The 25,407-nt window shown below is 35.7% G+C and overlaps 1 protein-coding gene across 1 annotated transcript in view; it reads right to left on the bottom strand.

Annotated features, from left to right (window-relative positions):
- Window positions 1-14,457: 14,457 nt before the first annotated feature.
- LOC124593945 (fl(2)d-associated complex component) overlaps window positions 14,458-25,407 on the bottom strand; it is a 550,167-nt gene continuing 539,217 nt past the window's right edge. Inside the window, exon 6 of the mRNA XM_047132294.1 lies at window positions 14,458-14,866. Coding sequence (XP_046988250.1) covers window positions 14,458-14,866 — 409 coding nt within the window. The remainder of the gene's footprint in view (window positions 14,867-25,407) is intronic.

A 25,407-nucleotide genomic window follows, 5' to 3' on the forward strand; every position in this document is an offset into this window, starting at 1 on the left:
CATAACTTATCAATACTGCAATAATCTTCTGAACATGAACTGATGGAAATTAGCCTAGAACTTGATTTAATAAAACATGGGATACCATCTCAAGCTATTGCTTACAGATCTGACCATACCTAAATCATACTGAGTTACTCATCTCAGGGTTTGTACACGTGACCTACACTACTGATATTTTCTTCTTACTCTAAATTCCACAACAGCAGCAACTCTGATTCATAATTCAAATATTCAAAATTGCTTCACTAGTAAAAAATTAGTTTAATGTTATGTGAAACCGAAGCTAATAATATGCCAAACTGAATATTTTCACATTTCATCTGCAAATGCACCAAACATATGTAACTGGGCAGTAAAAAAAGAAAAAGAAGAGTAGATTTAGTGAATTTACAAAGTAAATGTTATATTTACATGAAAAGAAAAACAAATAAAAAGCAACAGCTGACATGGATCCAATAATTGTAAGCTTCTAAGAACTAGTGTCTTTGTTCTATAGCAGAAAGTGAGAAGAGGGAAAGGGATGTATGTAAAGAGGTATGAAAGTTATGAAGAAAAAGTTACCCTTAGCTCTATGCAATAGAGTTAAGCAAGAGGATAGATGGTTTAAAGTCTCTCACGTTGATCTTATATATATATGTTTTGCCACGTATTAGTGAATAAACTTTTTGATGACGACCTTTCAACAATGTCGCTTAAAATATCTTTTTATGACAGAGGTATACTCGTGAAACTATACTACTAACGGTTGGCTCAAATTAGGTAGCAGAGTGAGCCCAAAAAGAACTAAACACCTGTATGCTCTGAAATACCACTGGGTGTCTCAGGAAAAATTAAGTACCTATATGTAATGGAGTAATACATACCCCAATTTGGAAGAATATTTTCTTAATTATAATTTCCCTTAATCTGTCGCCCATTACATTTTTATTGCTTTTCCCTACCACCTGAAATAGACTATAGGACTTTCTTAAAAGTTCTGCCCAGTTTGGCTTGTAACAGAGTTACCAAACTACTTTCAGTATAATTCAGCAATATCCCAGTAGTTATCATCTTAAAATGATAGATCGCTCTATGCAGTTACTGAAGAAAACTCTATTTTATATCTATGAGTTTGCATCCAAAACATATTATTTGTTATGGTACTTTCTTCATGGTTGAGATAATGAAAAGGAAATGCTAAACAAATTTCTTGTTTTACACTTACATACTAAAGATATAAAAGACAACACATGGGGTATAGTGTACTTGTATATTATAATTGACAACATCATGGAGTTAACAAATTTGAAATGGGGAAAATAAGGTGTACACACTACACTAAGAAACGGAAATTTTTTGATCATACATGCTGATGAGAAGTTAATATTTGTAGTAGCTACTTCAATCCCCTAATTTAGAATTAGAACTTATTGTGCCACAATTATAGGCCACCTTAAAAGCAGAATTTGTGGAAAACTATGATGTCCACATGTGTCTGTGAAGAGAGCAAGGGAAAATTCTCGGGTCATGTAGAAAAATAAACCATTCATTCACAAAAAGAGGAAGCTCAATTAATAATCAGCCAGAGGAACTCAATATAATTATCAACTATATGAATGAAAGACATTAGAAACAGTAGAAGAAGGAGATTGAGGAGGAGGAAGAGAGGGGAGTGAGAAGTGAACAAGACACACACACACACACACACACACACACACACACACACACACACACACACACACAGAAAGAGAGAGAGAGAGAGAGAGAGAGAGAGAGAGAGAGAGAGAGAGAGAGAGAGTGGCGAGCTGGAGTGGAAAAATGTTGGGATGGTGAATTAGTTGACAGAAAATGTTATACAAAAATTAAAACAAAATTCTATGACTACTGGGAACTTAATGTAACAAAAACTACTGAAATAAAGAAAATGTCATTCATGAAGAAATCTTTCAGACAGTTGTCCATAAGTCTACAGCAGTTAACATCCTCAAAGATGAGGAAAAGATCTTGTTCACTGATAACATGCTTCCCCAAGGGTCTCAAGTTTTTAGCAGCACTGTCTATATATTTACAAAATATAGATGTCGAAATGAAAGCAGCAGTAACAAGAAAATAACGTGAGCATGCTGTTAAGTAAATGTAAGACCATATTACGTGGGTTATGGTAGTTTTTACTTTAAAAATGAAACCATGAATAATACATAAACACATGATGAAGTGGGAAATATTGGCACTTTGTAACTACTAAACAATTATAGTTAATGTTTACTGACAATTTTGAAAGAATTGTCAATAGATTAAGGGTAAAAACAATTAATGACAAATTTTCTGTTCTGTACACCCCACATCTAGTAATGAGCTTGCCTGATAGGCTTTCCAGACTTCAAAATGTTTTAAAAGTGCATACAGATTCGGAAAGCATCATGATGAGGGCGTCTATTGAAGTTACTTTGCTCTACAAAGGATTTAGCAAACATATGCTTAAAAGAAGTATTTCTGTTTTTAATAAATTAAATGAAGTTCATTTTAAAGAAAGTATACTTATTGTAGTGCTCATTAAACAAATTTTGCGGCAAGAAATGTCTTTCTGAGTGTAGAGGTTTAGAGCAAACAGTTTTTATAATTGGTAAACGTTCTCTGAGTTTTGACAGTTTTTATCTCAACGTCATTTATCGTTCTTTATAATTTACATTGAAAGGAAATTTCGTTGGTTAAAAATTCATAAAGTCTTACATGTATGAAGAGACATACAGTGCGAATCAGATTTGGCATCCATCATTGAGTTAAGTGGCAGAATTACAATGGGCTATATTCTTGTAACATGGCAAACGACATTTTCGTTGATTTGATAGAAATCTTGTGAAGATTTGATTAATAGTGAACATAAGTCATAGATTTACAAGTGTCTTTGTGTGAGAACGCTTATGGAAGTTTGCGACCTAAACATGGAAGGTTGCAGAGGACTAACACACACATTACGTGAAAGAGCCAAATATTCTTTTGTAACAATGTAAGTATCAATCTATGCTTGATCAGAAGAATAAAGCAGATATAAGTAATACTTCACACACAGTTTGGAAATAATGGTATTTTGCTTTACCTATACTATTTCTCATCTTTTATATTCAGTATCTATTTTTTGTCTCATACTGCCTAAAATATTTATAAAATGCCAAAACTTCAGTGTTCAGCAAGTTTTATTTCAGTTTTCACATCGGTTTGCCATGTTCTTATGCCTTATGTTTCAGGAACTTCTCTATAAGGCAAAACTACTCCAGTGCAATAAATGTTATCACTTGCTTCTGATTTACATGAGTTGAATTCCAATTCTTACTGAGAGAAGACAAATCATTATTGTAGTGTCCAACAATTCATCTGACTTCATCAAATGAGAGTGGCAAAAGTTGGTTACATCTAATAATGAACTTATAAGAAAGTTGCAAACTCGTTAGGAAACACTGCTTTTATAAACTCAAAGTGGACATCACAAATCACATGAAAAATGTCTGAAAGTGAAGAAAAGTGTAAAGGAAAGAAGCTGTGATATTGAATCATTGTGTTATCAATGCTGCTTGGTTCTAGCAATGTAGGAGAAACACAGAAACTGTTGTGGTTTTACAGATCAATGCAACATGATTTTGAATTAGTCAGAGTATATCTGTTGAATTATGAACAGAATGCTGCTGTCAAGATCACACAGAAAATTGACTAATATGTATAAAGTATTGTATATTCTTTTCTCTTTAGACATCACACTGTGGAACTATCTTTAACTCTAAGGCTTCAGTTGCACAAGGTATTGACAGTATTAGGCCAAAAAACATAAATTTAAAGTTAGAGCCACTTCGAAAATGAGCAACAGGTTATATTTTGAAAATAAATTTTTCAGTGTACACTTAAAAAACACTAATGTAAACAAGATCATTTTGAAATGTGTGTACAAGATTGGAAAAAAGAGAAATATGAAAATCAATTATTGGTAAAAAGACAGCTTAGAATAATAGTATGCTACTAGGAATTAACACTCATTGGCTTATGAATATAAGATACTTAAAAGAGGTCAGCTATTCACCTTACCATACATGCCAGGACATGAAACATTCAATGTACTGTGTGCAGCTCTCGCATAATTTTCTTTTTGTTTGTTACCAATCAAGTAAAAGCAAGTTAAATGTTTAGTTAACACTACACTCTGTATGAAGACTGTTGTCAACTGCAGTATCACAGTTTTCCTCAATATAGAATTTCTGTGACATGTTGAAGTCAGTCAAAAGGTACAGATTTACACGTGTTTTTGTTTAGAGAATAAACAAAATTTGGTTTACATTCAAGTGAAGTAAAAAAGGTGAGTGTTACAGAAGCAATTATACTTTTGCCCTATGATATGACAAACAAGATATATCAATTTTTGGAAACTTCATTTTACAACAAATCATTTTCAGTGAACTGTACTTCACATGTTATTTCATGTGTACCTCATATGCTATTTTTTCTTGAATTGCAACACATATTCAAACAGAAGTGGCATATCAAACCAGCATTCACTTATTGTCTTGTAAAGAAGAAAGTAGTTAATACTGAACCATTAATGTATGTATTTCTGATAAGCCTATTCCAGGCCTGAATTTTCTCAATATACTGTAATATCATTGTTCCATCACAGTTTACAATCACTGACAGATCCATGTTTTCCTTTTCTTAAAGGCACATTAAAAAGATAGAGTAAGGATATATATCTGCATGTGCAATCATGTCATACTTTTTAAATGAAACAACCAAATAAACCACATGCAACAACTGTGTATAGGTCACAAAACAACTCTTACTCAACCTTCAGTAAGTATTCACAGTTTTCTTATATAATATATATTGTCTGATGGAAGGACTGGAAATGATTATCTGTAAGAAGGCAGATCAAATACATCACCAAGTTTTGCATATGATGTAGAACTGAATAATTTTTATCCTTCACTATTTGCATGGCAAATAAACCAGTCAGCCACTTATTCATGGTCTATGCCTACCAGTAAGGTCATAGTAGTCGCAGTGGCTGTACATACATTCTTTGATGTAAGGAAGTCAGTACAATACACTGAAATTCGAGTGGATAAATAAAGCTAATACATGTGTAATCTTAAAAGAAGGTACCTCTCCTTTTAGGAGGAAAAGTTTTGTGATGCCACTGGCATCAATATTTAAGGCCAAGAGGTTTTAAGAAAATAGTGGTTACAGCAAATGGCAATTCATGTTATGGAATGTTATTCAGTAAGCGCTTATTAAAAAAGGAAAGCTTGAAAACCTGTGATAGAGCAACACATCAATTACTATGATAAGTAATTTGTCTGCTTCTAAGTGATATACTATGTTTTTTGTGTAAAATGACTGCCTACACTAATTTTTAATTGGTTTGCTTTTTCCTGTTATAGTACATTACAAATCAAAGAGTGAAAGTCAATTTTAAAAAGTATAGATTTTACCAATGGTAATACTTTAATCAAACAAAATGCAAATAAAGTGAAGAATCTACATAGTCATCTGCATCAGCAAACATTATTGACGATGAATACAAATTAATGCTGAGTAATATTTATGGAATTAAAAGTAATATTTTTATTGTCAAAAATAAATTTAGGATATTTCACTTTGCACAGTCACTACAACTAACTGTGCATCTCTTTACACACATTCAACAAACATACATTATGTGTCTAACAAAATGTAATGTAATTACATTTAATTTTATACCAGTTTAGTTTACGTTCTAATTTATGATTAAAAAAGGAGTTTCATATACTGTGAAGTTATTTTGAAAATTTATAATTTGTAAGTGTTCATTACTTTAGACAAATTATTGCCAACATGTTAAAGGCTAAAGTCAACTATATTATTAGCTGGACGTTATGTGTTTACAACTATCTCAATGAACACTACTTTCTAAGATATTTATTGATGTTAGAAAGAATACTGTGGCCATGAATACGAAGTCCTACCACAAAAAGAAACTACTAGAATGTTGAATATGTTTTAAATAACAAACTATATGAACTCCCTTCTGCTGCAAATATTAAGTACAATTTCAAACATCTCTTCATTTAACATCATAAAGACTGATGACAGTCAATACATCCCTGAATTTCATAATGTATGAATAATAGTTGATAAAAGGAAATTTCATTAAGTATTGCTCCTTTTAGTGAATAAATTCCTTTAAAATGACATGAAAGTTTGACAGAATAATCTTCCTTGGAGAGATCCACATTTTGCAATAAAAATTAAATTAATAGTAATTGAGACACAAAAAATGCATCAATGGCATGTGCTGTTTAAATGTAACATATTTTATTCTGAATGGGAACAGAATTTATTTTGCAAGGTGTAAATCTGACAATTAAAACTTCTGAATTATTTGCAGTTTAGGCCACAGGTATAATTCATGTCTAAATCTCAACTACAATTCATGAATGAGATGACTTTTAATACTGTTAATAATGTGGAGGGAAACACCTTTGCTATCGCTCATGTAACTGCTTCACATTTGCATGCGATGCGAAGATTGATACTCCTACAACTTCTGCCCTTGTATAGAATCATATAATTAAGTTATACTGCTTTGATGGTAATATAACTGATTCAGGCTGTATATAGACAAAGGGAATGTCAATGATAAAACCATAATCTAACAGTCTTTTTGTGACACTACACAATCAAACTACTCACATTAACCACAGAACATAATGTTAGTTATTTTAGAAACAAACGTTTTCTATTTTTGTAGGAGATATTGTGTAGTGATTTTGCAGTACTCTGACAGCTTCATGAACACTTGTTTATGAAGAATTTTCTGTGTAAATTATTTTTTCCAAAATAGATTCATTTTAAGACAAGCAGTTAATCTAAAGCTCTTTTGAAACCAAGAATTTTTATAAACACATTAACAGAAAACTTAGAAATATGGAAAGAGGAAGCAAGGCAGCCAATAACCCTTCAATAAATGAGAGCCCACACCGACAGGAAAACTTGAGAAGAGTAGAAAACTGAAGTATGACATTAAAGTAAGAGCACTCAACCAACTATTCAAAAAGTATTAAATTTTATTTTATTGAATTTACTGCACCTCTTATTAATCCACTGTCAGGACTCTTCTTTCCTCTGTGTTTTAAATTTCATTACTTCCTTGTCCAGCTCCACATAGCTTATCTCCTTCCTACCTCTTTCTGTCTCTACTATTTGCATTATTTACAATTTCTTACATGATTTGTTGTGCTTTCTTCTCATCAGAACTGTGATGACAACCTGTTAGAATTTTCACAGTTTTGACAGTATTCACTACACTTCAGGTAGCTGGGTGAAACATTTCAGATTAAAACCTCAGATGCCATTTCTATATTTGTTGACATTTTTGGCTCTTAGTATCCAAAAATCATTTCCTCTTCCTTGTGTCTGAGCTACAAACATCTTCTTCATGTTTAATTCTTACTTTGCATAATGAATTAAATGTGTGTGAAAGACAAAGATTCAAAAGGTTTGGTATTTCTTTCTGTTTTCGTGTTTTCGTCAGTTATAATCCATATTTGACAGTCTGAATGATATTTGTTAGTCCTTTCCTTCCCAAAAGACATATTCCATCACATTTTAACTTAATAGAAACAATAATTTAGTGTTTCTATTTTAAAGTTGTATTTGAATCACATCATTTGAAAGGTGTCATGCATTATTCAATATTTAATTAGCCAACTGGAAAACTAATTGAAACACCAAGTTATACATATGGCGCTTCATCGCTGCCAATGTACTCCTATTGAGCTGATATGGGCCTAGGATAACGAGACGTGGCTGCTTTTAAACTTGCTGATGTAGAGCAAGTAACACTTGATGTTCTGGAAAAGTTACTCAGCATGACTGGGTGATGTGCATAAGACATGTAGAAGTTGATTTTTTGGCCGCGACCTAAGAGACAGTATAGGGTGACTTATTAATGTACATCTGTCCGAAACAAGTGACAGAGAACCTGTAGGCACAGAACCAGAGTGTATTCTAGTTTAGGCAAGTGAAGGCTATGTAAAGAGCTTAGTTGATTTAAATTTTTGTTTTTACTTTAGTTAAGGCAGGCAAAGTGCGAATGAGTGTTCTCAGTAGATGTGTGACAAACCTATCACAAGTGTTGGAATTTAGCGTACTGGTCAGTAATTGTAGCATGTAAGTAAATAGCGGGTCAAGGGTCAAAGAAGGAAAATTTGAGTTACTGGTGAAGTTCCGCTGTAAAAGCTAAGACCAAAAACATATATTCTGAAACAAGCGCGAGAACAGTGGGAAACAGTGTTTACAGTGGTCTAAAGATGACACTCATGTCAAAGACCAACATTGATGTTCAAATAAAGAGTCATGCACCAGCTCTTTGTTAATGTATTCGCTTGTACTTGTCTGAATTGCTGACAAATGAAGTAGCTCTGTGCTTCGTTTGCAGAAAAGAGCAATGCTGAAATAATTACATCTAAATAATACAGAATATTGCAAAATGGAAACGAAAACTGCACCAAAATGGAGGAAGTTAGTGCATGAAGTGATAGGAAGGAACCGTGCAGTGAAGGAAAGGAATATGATCGAAAAGGTAATATTGTGGTTCAGCAAAAGAGGCTCCCAAACACCAGGTAGACCTTGACTGTCGTTTTAAAGTTTATTATACACCTTGGAATCAATGTAAGTAATGTTAAAGTATTTTAATGTGTTTAATATAATACAGGAACGACTTTCGTTTAGACAACAATGATCGTTCTTATTATGAGATTACAGTTAACTACTTGCATGGAACCATTTACTTACCTAACAGCAAAGGTTTACTTTGCACAAACATGAACAGAAGTTTATGGTGATTTTACATGCATTGAGAAACCAAAGAGGCTAATTGTGTGTGAAATTCCGAAAAATTTTATAAGCTTCATCGCTGGTTACGCAAGAAAAAGAGTTTTACTACTTTACGTCAGCTGCTGAAAAATATGAATTTCACAGACTTCAAAATCATGTTTGACGAGACTGCTGAATGGATACATGTACTGTACGTTTGGTCAAATATCAATCAAGTTGAACAGTTCAAGGAAAAGGAGCCTGAAGCCTTCTGATGTGGAGCTGGAAACACTACTTTCTTAACCCCAACTGGCTGAAGAAAAGAGAGGGGATTTAGCTAAAATGGATCCATTTGTAAAAGAGCAGAATAAGTAGTTTCATGAGATCATTGTGAAATGAGAGAAAGTGTATATGATGACACTTGTATCGTTGACTATGTTAAAATTATTGCCTATAGAAAGTTTCATTTTCTTAAAATTGTGTACAATTTTGTTCTTAAACCTACTAGCTACCATAAAAACACATATATGATGTGAAACCTGTATAATGTTTGTGCGTATCTCGCGATCCCCAACTTTTGTACTGTTTTTGTACAACAGCTACACACATGTTTGGCGCTTGACCCAACATTTGCTTACATGCGACAATTATGATTTAAAATAAAATTTTAGGTTCTGCAGATTTTCCTAGAAACTTGTTTCGATCTTATTCACATTCATATATCACCTGACTGCATTGCTTTTGCCTTATACTTCGAAATTTTTCTCCCTTTTTTTATGCTTTGTGTGCTGGATCTTGTCGTGACTGGAAGTGCTTTGCATATTTACGAAACCTAACAAAGCATATGTACCACATTACTTAAAGCATGTGCATGGGCAAAAATGAAGAAAATTAAACATCAGTTATGGCTAATACAGTAGCACGCCTTTTGTGCTTCCAAAAATAATTTCTGTGTTTTTGGAGAATCTATCTCGCTGTAAGTTTTTCCTTGGGTAACACGAATGTAAGTCAGTCAGCCACAATTTAACCAACATATGACAAAAACTTTATGTTATGTTTTTACGACATATTTTATATCTTTTGTATATTTCTTAACTACAGTAGGTAAAAAGCAACCTTCAGTAACATTCTTAATTTTTTCAACTTGATTTCACAAGGCATTATGATGTTTTTCCTAGTTGAAGTAAAAAGTAATGTTTTATCAGAATTGTAACGTGAGATTGTTTGTTGCAATAACCAAGTAAGTTTCGTCTTTTATAAGTACATCAATTGGAGCATTTTATCAAGTTCTTTTCCATATCTTTGATAGTGTTATTAGATGGGAACTTGAAAATTTTACGAACCCCTACCTGACTGTACAGAGATGAAATGACCTTCACCTGCCAATTTTCGGGTCAGCAACTATAGTAAGCCTTCATCGATGCACAGACCTGTTTCGTATGTTTGGTTCTTTTTCCTCTTCAAATCACAGATATAGGTTTGATACATGGAATACTTATTACCACTATTCATATAATACCACATAGCGCACTATATTTTACTTACAAATAACATGTTACACCATTATCTCATTTCACTAACATTTCTAAAACTTTCTTTGTACTACAACACCTTTTTTAAATTTGCGAAATCAAGAGTTTCAGTATAACTTCGTAACTCTTGCAGGTAAGAAACATGGCACATTCTTCAGATGGCTCTCATACATCAGTGTCAAAATATGGGTGATTTCTTATTTATCTAACAAGATCTCCACATTGTAGCATTTTAAACACAAGTTGGTTTGTTTATTGAAAATTGGAATAATGGTAATCATGAGTAGCTGACATTAATTGGTGAAGTGAGCTGAGAATTCATGAGTAGGCTTTGCTGGAGTTTCAACATTAGAATTTGAAGCAGTTTAGTTGATGAGCCACAGAATTCTTGTTGTGTAGATGAAATGTGGACAATGCACAGTGAAATTGAGTAGGCCTATTCTCAGAATAAATGTCTTTAGTTATCAATAAATCAATGCAGACAGCATTTGGTCATGACTTCGAAACACTATGATAACGTGCATTTCATATGGAAATAATACACAAATCATGATTGTAAAAATACATTAAAATTTTCTACAGGGAGCTATTATTTAAAAAAACGCTGGCTATTAAAATAAGCCTTCTTTTCAAAAATAGCTTTCTTTTTTTAAGCCTTATCTTTCCTGCAAATTAATTACTCTACCAATTACTCATGACTGTATAGAGTGATTACAGCATTATTAAGTTTTAATCATTAAACAGAAAGTGGTTTCCACCTGTACTACAGGAGACAAGCTTGCTTATTGTATTTCAATATCACAGTTTTAGATACCCTTTGCTTGAAGCACCAACACTGGATATCTGGAAACATTTTTCTGTGTGTCAAAGAAATACTGTTCTTTTTGTTACATTAAGGAAATCTCCTCTATAAATACTATTTAAGTTATAGTACAGCTTCAACTAATTCTTTTAATCGAAATACAACAACAACAAATAAATGAGACACTTATGTCACATGCTTTCCACTTATTAATCCATTCCAGGCACACAAACTTTACAGTTCTATGGATTGCAGAAATATTAAGTATAATTTATTTATTTCTGCTGTGAACACCATAGTACCTGTGATACTTAAAAAATGAAGCAATCAGGTCAGAAAATCATATAAAACTAAAAAAAGGCAATATCATGAAACATATTTGACATGTAATAACCTCTCATATAAAATTTGAAGTTATCGCTGTGATTGGTGCTGACACAGAACTGCAGAAGGCGTGCAAACCACTAGTGTGTCTGAAGTGGATCACCTGTGTGTCAAAACGTTTGTGGTGTAGGTTGATATTTCTGTTAAAGAACTGAAACAAAATGTGTGAAGTCCCATAGACGAAACAACACTTCATTTTAGCTAAGTACTTTACATGTGGTACTTGCTACTATTGATGATAATGGTGATGTCTTCCACACTGCAAATTGAATGTTGCTTCAGGAACATATGTGATGATTAGCTCAGTATGGATGACATTATACTCATGAAGAATAATATTATTTCACTCTCTTTTATCCACTGTCAAAACATCCCATAGTTTATTTTACTATCACAAATTCCACTTAAACATAAAAAATCGTATTTGCTTATTAAGAAGTGAGTGAAAGATTTACTGAGAGATTTTACCCTCTCTGTCTGTTATTTTATTTGTAATTATTCAGATTTACTTGTGAAATGCTATAGACTGTTAGCAAAAGAAATTTTCTGATGAACTGTAGGAACACGTTTTTTCATATATGATGCCGTTATGATACAGTATTGTTACATCCAATACAAGTTAAAGTGGTTAACAGTTCAATTTTAAAATTGCTGGTTCCATAGATATATGAAAACAAAGTGAGACTGATGAGAGGAAGAGAAGGTTGACGATAATGAACAGATATCTCATGGTAATTTAGTAAATAGGAACAAACATTACCTACAAACTGGGATATAGATATCGATCTACATGATGAAAACCATTGGACTAATAATTTCTGACTGGAAAAGGAGGAGTGAGATGTAACAGAGCTACCTGCAGTAACCTCCACCACACACCATAAAGTGGCCAGCAGAATACAAATACATGTGTATAAAAAGAAAGCAACACATGTTGATAAACTGAATATCTGACACATCAGATTTTGTTTTAACTTATTATCTGATGAAAGAGGGTGAATATAAAACTTCTGAAAAATAAATAGCTACAGAAATGTACAATTTAAGATGAAGAAAATTAAGCAAAGGAACTATTGGAGGATGAACAGAAGTAATAAGCTAAGGAAAAAATGGAAGTATAAATTAAACAGACATAATTAGATTCCTCTATTATAGAGTGAAAACGAGAAAAAGACGTTTCAGCACATGATGCAGATAGTTGCTTGTACAGATGGAAGAGAAACTGGAGTTAGCGGGGAGAAAAGTGAAATGACTGAATGTAAATGCTGCTAGACAACTGAAGATGGTGTAAGCGCCAAATGAATTAAATATGCAGATGCAGTCCTTCCACATAACTACTATTGTGTTGATTGTAACTTGAATTTTTGCGTCCAGTTTCGAAATGTTAAGAATAAATCAGCTGAAGAAATATGTTGGTAGATCAAAGAATCTTAATTTCGAAGATAACACTTGATACATAATGAGAAAGTTCAATGAGAGAGAATAAATGAAACAGTGAAAACAGTATTACAATTGCTTGTGCAATTACTGAGGATGAAAGCGCTACTGCCTTGTGATGGAAGACTTTAGAAAAGTTAGGAAATAGGAAAAAATCACACAACTTCATCTGTACAAGGAATACACAAAATTGAAAATAATAAAACATTAATTAAGAACAATGCCTAAAGTATTTGCAACTTTCCTTCCCGTAGTTTACATCATTTAGTAGGCCACATACTATAATTACACTGTATATTAACACAACTCTAGCATCTTAAGTTCACAAATAACTGCTTCCAGCATCATAACAGATTTGTTCTTCATTCAAAATCCAGTACTAAAATTGGATATAAACAACACCGCATATATATTAGTTTGGGGTTTATCATGGTAACCATATGTCTCACAGGATAAAAAGAGATTGAGTGCAAAGCTAGAAATTCCAAATGAATTCCAGTAGTCATACAGAGATAAAAACACACTCTCTCAAACACACACACATGCACACAGACACAGACACAGACACACACACACACACACACACACACACACACACACACACACACACACACACACACACACACACACACACATACACACACACATATCTACTCTCTCTCTCTCTCTCTCTCTCTCTCACACTCACTCACTCTCTCATTCCCAGTTTCTCTAACTTAGATGTCTTAGAGCTTTCTACAAAAAAAAAAAAAAAAAAACTGTTGTTTCTCTGTTGTTTCCTTGTTTAATTGTTTTCTACTTCTGTAACGTATCTCACTTTCTTTATATGAAGAGGCTGTCACTTTATCAGCTTTTATTTTAGAATTAGATATCTACCTTCAACCTTTATAAATCTGAATCCAATTTACTTTACATTATGTGTTACATTAACAACGAATAATACCTAAACATTTCCAGTATGTACCTACATTCAGTAGAAAGAGAGACATAATGATATGCATCATAATCATTTTTTCTTCTGCAGCAAAATTGTTCTTGTATTCCTTAGTTGGCTCCATTTTTAACTTGAAGTCACATAAAAAAAGACTATGGGAAGTAAAATACTTGATAAACAACCTCTTACAGATGACTGAACGGCACAGTTATATGATTTCAGGGACAATATAAACCAAGAAATTTCTCATTTCTCTTATAAATAGGAGAAATCAATTTTTTAAAAACTAATTATTAAATTTTCGTCTTCACTTGTGCAAAAATTCTGATAAAATTGTTTCCTGACTATTATAAAATGACCTTATATTGAAATAAATCTTCCCTGATGCTGTTTCGTCTATGGGATTTAGACTTCAAAGGAGGTTTTTCAATACATATGAGCATTAGTCAGTAAAAATAAAACTAGATGTAAAAATTTTATACAAGTAAATTACTCACTCGAATATCTATCTCTAAAATTCAAAAGTCTTTCTTTAACCTATTTTGTAACTAATCTTTTTCTTTTTTCTCTGTCTTGGATTTTTCTTTCTTCTTTTCTGCCTTTGCTGCCTTCTTGCTTTCCTTTGCTTCAGCCTTAGCTTCCTTTTTATTTTCTTTCTTTTCTGTCTTTTCCTTCTTCTCAGCTTTAGCTTCTTTTTTCTCCTCTTTCTTATCTGCTTTCTTCTCCAGCTTCGCTTCTTTTTTCTCTGCCTTCTTATTCATCTTTTCTTCCTTCTTCTTGTTTTCCAAATTTTCTTCATTGTCTTTTCGGTCTTCTTTTTTCCTTTCATCTTTCCACTTTTCACTTCTCCTTTTGTCCTCCTTATTGGCAGGTTTCAGAGGTGAACGGAAATAACTAGACTTTGAGGTTCTATTCACAGGTGTAGTCTCCAACTGAGTGACAATTTTTTGTGCGCATCTGGAAATAGAATGAATGGAAGTGGAATTAAGGACTGAATTAACAAATCTTTCAGAACCAACTGAAATAATAATTATGTAATTCGATCTGTATACAATAAAGAATGTGACATAACCTTGTATATGTGAGTGCACAGGATACACAGTATCTATGTAAAAGTATTTAAAGATAATCTTTGTTTCAGTTCTATATCTATATATATCTTCAGCCACTGTGCGAGAGGGCTGTTGGTGAAGTACCACAAGTTAGAGTTTAAACATAACTACAGATATATATAAGCTGGCCATTTCTACATTTACATCTACATATATACTGCAGCCAATCTCAAGCAAATTACTGATTTCTTGATTTTGTGAGTAGTTCCTGTGTCTCCTTAACTGATGTCTTTGGCTGCTAATCGATGAAGGACGAGTTGGTTGTTTTCAGAAATTGTACAGTAATGTTTCAATAATACCTCATAATTAAAATATTTTAAGTACATGCAATGTGAGTTTTTATTCAGGTAAAAGTTTTCAAATTCATTTAGAGTAACAGCATATTTTTAAAATGGTAAATTTTACATGACATTTTATTCTTAAATATTCGTCAGTGGGTACTTAACGTTGTTTACTTGCAAACTGAGTGCACTTAATGGGGGTTAGCATTGACTTACCATTCTTTACTTGCTGGATAAATTAACGAAACATTATAGCAAAATCTCTAAGGAAAACCAATTTAAAAGGTCCTAGTTGTTTGAGTTTTTTACAGTTTGCAATAACAAAATATAACAGGTTCAAAAATTAATCTTTGATTCAATACAACATAAAAATTAATTTTAGCAAACATCTTACTCAACAGTGATCAAGATGGCCATAAATATTTCTATCTTCACTCTGTCATGTAAACTAATGCAAACTCTGGTAAGGGTCATCATTTAACATAGTGTTGCCAATTCAGTGGATTTTCCACTAAAACTGGGGGTTTCTACCCCCCCTTAAGTGGCGACATATTGCTTCTAGAGGCTGGTGGATTTTTAGTAATTTAATAGAATTCAGTTACAGATACTGAAAATGCGATCTCTCAGCCACTAAGCTATCTATATGTTTCGAAATATGTTATTACTACTTCATTTGATTTCAGCAGTATTTAACTTCTACTGTGAAGACCACAATCATCACACTCGACAGACTACATGCGGGATTCCCTGCAGAATGGACATCATTTAGTAGCACCTAGCTATAGTTCATTTCACGACATTCGAATAACCACAGAGCGCTTTTTGGCTCATGCAGGGTGCACACATCAGATGTGCAGAAAACGTAACTCTACTGTCGTCGTTCGTGGTGTGCAATATACAATTGTGATTCTCAGTGTGTGGTATTATTTCACGACTACATACATGTACAACTATACAGAAACTACAATACATGCAAAAGTTTCAGGATTCTTGGCTTCAAGACCCCCAAGATTGTCTTCAAATTATTTAAAGTAGTATGGGTCAGGTAGTGAAGTACAAATTTTGTGGACAGTTTTAAGGAGTCACTATGAAGATCCTCTCATGGGATGTCAAAGAAGTATGTACAAAATAAAAAGATAAGCAACCTTTTTTTTTAAACTGGTTGTCATTCATTGATCGGTTTTACATCTTCAACCACTATTTGGCTAAGTAAATTGTTGCACATTGTAACTATGCAGCCTAAAATTGCTTTTACATCACAGCCCATTGAGAATGAAAAAAGAAAGAAGCAAGACTTTCATTATTCACAACCATGCTTATTAGTAATGTGAAATCGACCATTTGGTAGAGATATTAAGACAGTCATGAAAAAGATATCGAATAAGTTCAGCTGCACTGAAATAAGTGCACCTCAGTTATAAAAAGCGTGTTAGCACTGCGTTTCACTGATGTTCTAAAACAAGATTGCAAAGATCAACCATTTAGCTTATTAATTGATGAATCCACTGATATTGCTGGATGTACATACTTGGGATTGATTATAGTTTATTACAACAAATTAGACCAAAAAATAATATCTATACACCTTTACTGCGCTGAACTGCATGAGTGTAATACTGCAGCTATAGTCTCTGCTATAAAGAAGACACTTCAATGATTCAATTTGCAACTTGAAAATTTAGTGAGCATTGGTACACATAATGCCTTGATATTCATGCAAGTGATTCTCCTTTCTCCAAAGGTCTGTTTAATTTTCCTGTAGGCAGTATCTATCTTACCCCTAGTGAGATAAGCTTCTACATCCTTACATTTGCCCTCTAGCCATCCCTGCTTAGCCATTTTGCACTTCCTGTCGATATCATTTTTGAGACATTTGTATTCCTTTTTGCCTGCTTCATTTACTGCATTTTTATATTTCTCCTTTCATCAATTAAATTCAATATTTCTTGTGTTACCCAAGGGTTTCTACTAGCCCTCATCTTTTTACCTATTTTATCCTCTGCTGCTTTCACTATTTCATCCCTCAAAGCTACCCATTCTTCTTCTACTGTATTTCTTTCCCCCATTCCTGTCAATTGTTCCCTTATGCTCTCCCTGAAACTCTGTACAACCTCTGGTTCTTTCAGTTTATCCAGGTCCCATCTCCTCAAATTCCCACCTTTTTGCAGTTTCTTCAGTTTTCATCTACAGTTCATAACCAATAGATTGTGATCAGAGTCCACATCTGCCTCTGGAAATGTCTTACAATTTGAAACCAGGTTCCTAAATCTCTGTCTTACCATTATATAATATATCTGATACCTTTTTAGTATCTCCAGGGTATACAACCTTCTTTCATGATTCTTGAACCAAGTGTTAGCTATGATTGAGTTATGCTCTGCGCAGAATTCTACCAGGCGGCTTCCTCTTTCATTTCTTAGCCCCAAGCCGTATTCACCTACTATGTTTCCTTCTCTCCCTTTTCCTACTACCGAATTCCAGTCACCCATGACTATTAAATTTGCGTCTCCCTTCACTACCTGAATAAATTCTTTTTTCTCATCAAACATTTTATCAATTTCTTCATCATCTGCAAGGCTAGTTGGCATATAAACGTGTACTACTGTAGTAGTCGTGGGCTTCGTGTCTATCTTGGCCACAATAATGCGTTCACTATGCTGTTTGTAGTAGATTGGCTGTACTCCTATTTCCTTATTCATTATTAAACCTACTCCAGCATTACCCCTATTTGATTTTGTATTTATAACCCTGTATTCACCTGACCAAAAGTCTTGTTCCTCCTGCCACCGAACTTCACTAATTCCCACTATATCTAACTTTAACCTATCCATTTCCCTTTTTAAATTTTCTAACCTATATGCCCGATTATGGGATCTGATATTCCACGTTCAGATCCGTAGAACGCCAGTTTTCTTTCTCCTGATAACGACGTCCTCTTGAATAGTTCCCGCCGGAGATCCGAATGGAGGACTATTTTACCTCCGGAATATTTTACCCAAGAGGACGCCATCATCATTTAAGCATACAGTAAAGATGCATGCCCTCGGGAAAAAATTGCAGCTGTAGTTTCTCCTTGCTTTCAGCCGTTCGCAGTACCAGAACAGCAAGGCCATTTTGGTTAGTGTTACAAGGCCAGATCAGTCAATCATCCAAACTGTTGCCCCTGCAACTACTGAAAAGGCTGCTGTCCCTCTTCAGGAACCACGCGTTTGTCTGGCGACATATACCCCTCCGTTGTGGTTCACCTATGTTACAGCTATCTGTATCGTTGAGGCACGAAAGCCTCCCCACCAACGGCAAGGTCCATGGTTCATGGGGGGGGGGGGCAGAATCATTACTGTTCCGTTTATTAACTTTCGTGGAGTAATAATTTTCTCAAGTATTTAGTGATCTGTATGAAATGCTCCACTTAGTCACTAAAGTGAATAGTTAAAGTATTTCAAAAGAATGAGTGCAAAGAAAAAGGCTTGACTGAAGTGACCATTTTTAAATATTATTAAAGATTTGCTCAATACTAAAAGCAATAAAATAGGAATCTGATTACAAAAACCAAGTACAGGCCATAACAGTTCAAAAGCCCACATAATTCATATTTAGTATACTGGCTTGTAATAATGCTTTTTTCGTGTATTTATGTTTGCGTTTGCATAATTACGGTGCCTTGTTACAAGTGTTAGCCCAAAACGAAGTCAATAAACAGAACAGACTGATAAGGCCCCCAATCTTATGGTGAGCTAGTAGTTTAGTAAACTTTGCAGTGAAAAGGTCAGAAGTTATTCTATAAAATTTGTACAGTTAACGTCATAACTGGAAACAACTGTAACAGATTCAGGGTCCCCATACATTCCAAATGCTCTGTATAACGCAAAAGCTTACATGGTTCCCATGAAAATCAATAGTGTTCATTTTGGTTAAAATAACGAACTGGCAACCGTTTCAATATCACCATTTTTCAATAATGAAATATTACAGCCACCTCATATCAATTATATCAGTGCTTCTCTCTTATTAAGTAGTACTTCGTAATGACAATTATCTTTCGCACTTTAAAACAGGCAGTGTAGGTTAGCGGGAGATAGTTTGTTGCCAATACATTTAAAACTTTTATCTGTGTTGTTTGATGATGTTTGGCTTGTGGGTCGCTCAACTGCGTCATCTGCTACCCAATCTTTACACAGCCCAATCTAGCCACTTTCACGAATGATGATGATATGATGAGGACAACACAAATACCCACTCCCCAGACAGAGAAAATTCCCAACCCGGACGGGAATCGCACCTGTGACCCCGCGATCCAAAGTCACTAGACCACTAGCCACTAGACCACGAGCTGCGGAATGGTTAGCTACTTTACCAATAGATGCTAGAGTGTGCTGTTGTTTCCGTGGCCGATTTAAAAAACAAATTTCAATTTCAAGTAAAGTTTAAAACAATTATTAGATTACTTTAACAATTTAAGAAAAGACAGATTAGTACTTACCCTGAAGGGGACACTTTAAGTTGCAGACAGGCATCCCGGCCCGAGATGCTGGAGTTGGCGGTCATGTGTGCATGAGGTGTGCTCGCTTGTGTGTATGAATGGTGTGTGTTTCACTTTTGCTGACGAACGCTGTGGCCCAAAACTTTTAATTGTGCCCGTCTGCAACTTAACGTGTCTTCTTTACCGTAAGTGGCAATCTGTCTTTTTCTACATTGTTGATATTCCTACCTGGAGTATCTGTTGTTTGTTAGATTACTGTGTTAGCCGTATATTTATGTGAAATTACTTTCCCTAATTGGGCTGTCGGTTGGAACCTTGATGCCTGTCCTCATGTTCGCTTGCAGTCCCAGACTGTGCCATTGTGACATCAGAGTGCTCCACAAATGTAGAAATTTTGCAGTTAGACCAGCCGCACACATGGAGATACACAATGAGGCCCCCTTTCAAACTCTGGCAGGTGCTGATAACTCTGTCTCAGTCGAGTACACGGTTTCTCCGTGTTCTTCACCGTGATCATTCAACATTCGGTGCAGTTCACGGCCCTCATAACCCCTACCATGCCTAATAACAACACTATACACAGACAACACTAACGCACTCTGGTGGTCCCGGTGGCGTGTGATATACGGAATTTAGACTGGCACCTGGCCGTGTCTTCTGGATGCTTCACCTTGTCAGGCATTGTACGTTTCTTGTTAAGATTTTTCTGTTCTGTGACCACTGAAGTGCAAGTGCAGTGTAGAGACTGTAACGAAGACACAGAATAACCTCGCATTCTTGCAGTAACCAATCAGGAGGTCGTATGACTACCACCACGGTCTCCCTAAAGAGAAATGCTTGAGAATATCTTTCTCCTGTAATTTGCCTCTGGTAAAGAGCAGGTAGCTTGGGCCACCTTGCTCATCCTGTCTTGTCTTTGCTCTAGGACAGGTGGTTTAGGCCACCAGCCGTTGTTCTCTCTTGTGTTTTAGTTCGGCTACAGCGTAGAAGGCCTCAGATTGTCTTTCTTCACCCCTGTCTTTCTGCATTCACCCTGGAAAAGTCGCTGTTCTTGGAATATCCTTTAAAATTTGTCACTCTCTATGTTGCTCATGAAAGTGGTACTCGATATAGCTCCAACATTGATTGTATTTCTGACTCCCATAGGACCATTTCATATCCCACTGCAGCATCCTACCCACATTCCGCTGGAAGTCATGTACACTATGCTGCAGCTATCTATAATGAATAAATGTTGACATAAAACAGCAAGAAGCTCTGCAGACCTTATTAAGGTTCCATAGTGGTATGAAGGCTGGCAACTTGCTATAAGTCATGCACTTCACGCAATTAACTTGTACAGTATCAATGAGTCACAATTTTTTTCACTCAACCCATATAAATACCTGAGAGTAACAATTTGTGGGGATCCTAAATGGAACGATTACGAAGCGTTAGTCCAGTGGCAACTTGTGTGCCGTAAACTAAGGGGGGAGGCACCTCTGTTGAAACAGACGGGTGGAACATTTTCCTCTTCAGAACATTTCTTGAACGCGAAAATATAGCAGTGTATTAGCAAGTGACCTACTGTAAACCTTTACGCCTAGCACAATTTGTTGATATTAAAATATAATAATCTGTGCAAAAGTATATGGTTTTTAATAATTTCTGCAGGCAAGACAGTAGTTTTGGAATAAAATTGAAACGACGTTCTTACCTAAATTATTAGGTTTGTAGATGAAGTCGACTATCATCTCCTTTCCTTCAGCAATGTGGTGAATTACAAACTCATTGAAATTATGCACATTCAGAAGTGTTTTTTTTTTCTCTAGATCACATAGCTAATACACTCAATCTCTCTTCTTTCACTTCGTTTCTACTGTAAGTCTATTCTTTTCATTGTGGAGAAATACCTCTCGCTTTCCACTGTTGACATTGGTATTATACAAATAATTCGAAGAAGTTTCACTGACTACAGTGAAACAGTTTCCAAATTATTCTCTTATGTACAATTCATAAATGCTAAAGCTCCACTTGCAGTTTGTAAATCATTTCTACTCAATACGACGATCAATTCCTGCCGCAATTCATTTTCATTCAAGTCAAATAATTTAACTATAGTCTGAAATTCTTCGCCAGGGAATAACAGCTTGTGTTTTGAAAACAAACTGGGCTGGAAAAATATAGCTGCTGACAAGTGATTGCTAAGTGCGAAAAGCTCTTTAGTGTTAGCTATAACAAGGTTACACACTTTCTTTGCAACAGTTTTACGTGAGTCTACAAAACTGAAACGTTTTGGGCCGGCGATCTTTACATTTCCATTCCCTTTGCCCAATGATAATAGAAATCAAGAGACTTTCTCGTCAGTTGAATCCCTGACTTGAAATCAGAGACGTTATAAAAGCTTTCACACTATCAACATCTCTACGTTGCAGCTGATTAAACAAAACGTTTCGGTGAGGCCGGACCTTACTGAAAATCTCAAACCGAAAGAGAAAATCTTGGTCGTTGTTGGGAAGTTTCCGAAGTCCAGTTGCTTTCCTGGTTGTTGGATAATCTTTTTTATAATCACCCTCAAAGATTCCAAGGCAGTCAACTGTTTTTATCTTATACCTAAATGCGGTATTCTCACATCGCGTTTTAAAATTCCGTATTGTATCAGCGTTTCTTGGAATACGTTTCTTCACAACATTATGCAGTACGGCAGTTCTTTTCACTGACTTTGAGAGCAAAATAGAGAATCTCTGTAAATTGCTGTGTTGTGTTGTGCGCTACTATGTGACTGAGTTGGTGGGCGTAACACCGTAAAAAATTTGCTATTTCATATACTGCTTTCACTGTTTCCCGCACCCCACTGTGCCTGACGCTAATAACTGAAGCTCCATCATACTGAGCTACCAGTTTTTCTGGAGAGTCGCCGATCTTTAGCTTTTTAAGTTCAATGAAGTCTTCACTATTTATTCCCGCAGCTGTATGGTCGTTGGCCGTTATGAAATTTATGAATCTCTCAAATACTTCCACTTACAATTCATACTGAACAATAAATACGAGTTGACACAAGATTGCAGAGTCTGTCGTTTCAACTTTAATTGCCACGTTATCCGTTTGCGATATTACTTGAGAAATCAACTGACAGCAAACAACATATAGAGTCCAGCAGATCGTTCTGATTTATTTTTGAGAGCCCCAAAAATATACTATTATTGTTTTTTTTCAATATGTTCCTTCACGTGGACTCAGGTTCTGCCATCAGACTGACAAAACCTCGAAAAATACCAGGATTCTATAAAGTATCCATTTCATCATGTCCCCTTAGTGTAAGGTAAAACTTCCACAGAACTTTACACAGTCAATAAAATTGCTAAGGAAGTAACGAGTCTTAGAAACATTTTCATTAATCTTCTTAATCCTCATTCTGTAATCTGTATCCAGTTGACATATTACATCGACTTCGCCAAGCATAGCAAACTCGATGCAATTGTTTATGTGTAGTTCACTCAATTCATGGTTTTTAACTTTGTCAGCTAAGTGTTGAAAGTCAGTTACCCCATCTGTGGTCCAAGCACGTTCCGCAGCATTCATTATCAGATGCATGCCACAGAAGAAAACATTTCTTATTTCACATCCGCCCAGCCAGTCCGCAGGTTTAGATAAAGTGTAAGTTTCTGGTAAAACTGTTTTTGCCTTTGCACGCATTTTGAGTCTGTACAATGTTTACATCGGGTCTTGGCGGTCCTGACCTTTTTAGTTCCAACTTTTTCTGAAAAGTACGTTTTTTAACGGCCAGTAGTTAAAATATTGTTTACACTATTTATAACATTCATTTTAAACAAGAAAGTAGCATATCAGTTGGTCATTAGGACACGCTTTCAAACATTCTCATTCATAACGAAACAAAAATACTAGTACCACACGCGCAGCAGTTCTACTCGTATATCTTCCTCGCTTCTTGCGGACGCTATCCTAAGCAGCCCTAACACAACGCACTGTCCCCATCCATCTCGAAATACACCCACTTTCTCACGCCTCCACTGCCTGACTTCAAACCGTCGGACTGTTCGCCGTCCGACTGTCAACCCATTCCAGATACATTGATCATTAGCTTATAGGGGCTGGTGGTCGATCCACTATAAATATTTTAATCATGGAGTCCTTAAGAAATAGTCGCCGCATAGTCATAGGTAAAGCAAATGACTGTCTCAGGTTCATTGACAGGATACTATTATAATGCGGTTAGCCTAGAAAGGAAACTGCTTCGATACTGTGCAGTTGCCCAATCCAAAATTTGCTCAAGTTTGTGAGACCAGTACCAAATACACTACTGGCCATTAAAATTGCTACACCACGAAGATGTGCTACAGACGCGAAATTTAACCGACAGGAAGAAGATGCTGTGATATGCAAATGATTAGCTTTTCAGAGCATTCACACAAGGTTGGCGCCGGTGACGACACCTACAAAGTACTGACATGAGGAAAGTTTCCACCCGATTTCTCATATACAAACAGCAGTTGACCGGCGTTGCCAGGTGAAACGTTGTTGTGATGCCTCGTGCAAGGGGGACAAATGCGTACCATCACGTTTCCGGCTTTGATAAAGGTCGGATTGTAGCCTGTCCCGATTTCGGTTTATCGTATCGCGACATTGCTGCTCGCGTTGGTCGAGATCCAACGACCGTTAGCAGAATATGGAATCGGTGGGTTCAGGAGGGTAATACGGAACGCCTTGCTGAATCCCAACGGTCTCGTATCACTAGCAGTCGAGATGACAGGCATCTTATCCGCATGGCTGTAACGGATCGTGCAGCCACGTCTCGATCCCTGAGTCAACAGAAGGGGACGTTTGCAAGACAACAACCATCTGCACGAACAGTTCGACGACGTTTGCAGTAGCATGGACTATTAGCTCGGAGACCATGGCTGCGGTTACCCTTGACGCTGCATCACAGACAGGAGCGCCTGCAATGGTGTACTCAACGACGTACTTGGGTGCACGAATGTCAAAACGTCATTTTTTTCGGATGAATTTTTCTGTTTACAGCATCATGATGGTCGCATCCGTGTTTGGCGACATCGCGGTGAACGCACATTGGAAGCGTGTATTCGTCATCGCCATATTGGCGTATCACCCGGCGTGATGGTATAGGGTGCCATTGGTTACACGTCTCGGTCATCTCTTGTCGCATTGACGGCACTCTGAACAGTGAACGTTACATTTCAGATGTGTTACGACCCGTGGCTCAACCCTTCATTCGATCCCTGCGAAACCCTACTTTTCACCATTATAATGCACGACCGCATGTTGCAGGTCCTGTACGGGCCTTTCTGGATATAGAAAATGTTCAACTGCTGTCCTGGCCAGCACATTCTCCAGATCTCTCACCAACTGAAAACGCCTGGTCAATGGTGGCCGAGCAACTGGCTCGTCCAATACGCCAGTCACTACTCTTGATGAACTGTGGTATCACGTTGAAGCTGCATGAGCAGGTGTACCTGTACATGCCACCCAAGCTCTGTTTGACTCAATGCCCAGGCGTACTAAGGCCGTTATTACGGCCAGAGGTGGTTGTTCTGGGTACTGATTTCTCAGGATCTATGCTCCCAAATTGCGTGAAAATGTAATCACATGTCAGTTCTAGTATAATGT

The sequence above is a fragment of the Schistocerca americana genome, chromosome 2 (genome assembly GCF_021461395.2).
Source record: "Schistocerca americana isolate TAMUIC-IGC-003095 chromosome 2, iqSchAmer2.1, whole genome shotgun sequence".
NCBI classification, from domain to species: domain Eukaryota; kingdom Metazoa; phylum Arthropoda; class Insecta; order Orthoptera; family Acrididae; genus Schistocerca; species Schistocerca americana.